The sequence below is a fragment of the Oryctolagus cuniculus genome, chromosome 16 (assembly GCF_051225735.1).
Source record: "Oryctolagus cuniculus isolate XC-2025 breed Fujian yellow rabbit chromosome 16, ASM5122573v1, whole genome shotgun sequence".
In the NCBI taxonomy this organism is placed as follows: Eukaryota; Metazoa; Chordata; class Mammalia; order Lagomorpha; family Leporidae; genus Oryctolagus; species Oryctolagus cuniculus.
The window spans coordinates 16,499,216-16,501,022 of record NC_142882.1 but is presented as its reverse complement, the minus strand read 5'-3'; the positions used below and the strand labels follow the sequence as shown (position 1 = coordinate 16,501,022).

Sequence of the window (1,807 nt, the reverse complement as noted above, 5' to 3'; positions counted from 1 at the left end):
GATTTCATCATCATTTAAAAAAAATCATCTATTATTTTTCACTTTATGTTTCTGTGTGGGAGCAAACTGTTGAAATCCTTACTTAAGGTATACTAAGCTGATCTTCTGTACATTAAGATAATTGAAAATGAATCTTGATGTGAATGGAAAGGGAGAGGGAGTGGGAAAGGGGAGGGTTGTGGGTGGGAGGGACGGTATGGGGGGGAAGCCATTGTAACCCATGAGTCGTACTTTGGAAATTTATATTCATTAAATAAAAGATAAAAAAAAAGACAATATATTCCAGGTAGGAGTGGTAGAGACAGGAAAGGGAGGGGTAGCATGGAGAGATCTTGGTCAGCAAAGGAAAACTACTCTTGGACAAAACACAAAGCTTCATGAGTGAGTTGGAAATGTATGGCATATTCCCACTTTTTTGCTGTTAAACGTTGTCCTTGCTTCTTTTTAGGAATTTTCCAGAAAGTATATGCAACCAGGGAACCAAACAGCTATTACAGAGTTCATCCTCCTGGGACTTTCAGGAGATAGGCACCTGCAGCCCCTCCTGTTTGGGCTGTTCCTGTACATGTATGTGGTCTGTGTTACAGGGAACCTGCTCATTGTCCTGGCCATCAGCTCCGATGCCCACCTCCACACTCCCATGTACTTCTTCCTCTCCAACTTGTCCTTTGTTGATGTCTGTTTCACCTCTACCACGGTGCCCAAGATGTTAGTGAACACCCAGATGCAGAGCAAAGCCATCACGTATGCAGGCTGCCTTACCCAGATGTATTTTTTCATGATTTTCTCTTCCCTGGATAGTATGCTGCTGACAGTGATGGCCTATGACCGGTTTGTGGCCATCTGTCACCCGCTGCACTACATGGTTATCATGAACCCGCGTTTCTGTGGCCTCTTGCTGCTGCTTTCTTGGTTTATCTGCCTCGCCCATTCTTCGCTGCAGAGTTTGATGGTACTGAGGGTATCCTTCTGCAAGGAAACAGAAATCCCCCACTTCTTCTGTGAACTTGCTCAGATTCTCAGGCTCGCCTGCTCCAACACCTTTGCCAACAACATTGTGCTGCATTGTATAACTGGCCTGTTAGGTGTTATTCCCCTGACTGGGATCCTTTTTTCTTATTCTAGAATTATCTCCACCATAATGGGCATTTCATCTGATAGAGGGAAGTACAAGGCCTTTTCCACCTGTGGTTCTCACCTCTCAGTGGTCTTCTTGTTCTATGGTGCAGGACTTGGGGTCTACCTCACTTCTGGAACAGTGCATCCCTCCAGAAAGGGCTCAATAGCCTCTGTGATGTACACTGTGGTCAGCCCCACGCTGAACCCCTTCATCTACAGCTTGAGAAACAAGGACATGAAGGGGGCTCTGAGGAAGCTTCTTCAGCACAGGGCTTATTCTCAGTGAGATAACAGGTCAGACAGCAGAGATCTGGAGTACTGCTAACTGGTTTGTGTCTGGACCAGTTACATTCCTATGTAATCTGAAGACACAGAAAAAATAAATATTACTCATGATGTACCAGATGAAAATATTCTGGATCTGGAGACAAACCTGAAGCAGCACATCAAGTGGCTGACCAGCTACTGTGGAAAATGAATGATGGCCATCCAATAACTAGACTTCTCAAGAAAATATCTTCCTCAAGTATCAGTGCAGGAGAGAGCAAATTAGAGAGTCCTACAAGGGAGGAAAGAAGAACAACAGCAAATGTTTACTCATGACTGCCTCATCTTTATTCCTCAATTTATGTTTGCTTTAGCACCACCGTGCCTGTTGGCCCATGTCCTCCCATGGTCTCAGTCGGGA

The 1,807-nt window shown here is 44.8% G+C and overlaps 1 protein-coding gene across 1 annotated transcript; it reads left to right on the top strand.

Annotated features, from left to right (window-relative positions):
- The first annotated feature begins 274 nt into the window (after positions 1-274).
- Positions 275-1,592, top strand: LOC100351210 (olfactory receptor 7D4-like). Its single transcript, XM_008250873.5, has one exon. It carries the CDS (start codon positions 467-469, stop codon positions 1,403-1,405), a length of 939 nt encoding a protein of 312 aa, XP_008249095.3. The 5' UTR covers positions 275-466; the 3' UTR covers positions 1,406-1,592.
- Positions 1,593-1,807: the final 215 nt, after the last annotated feature.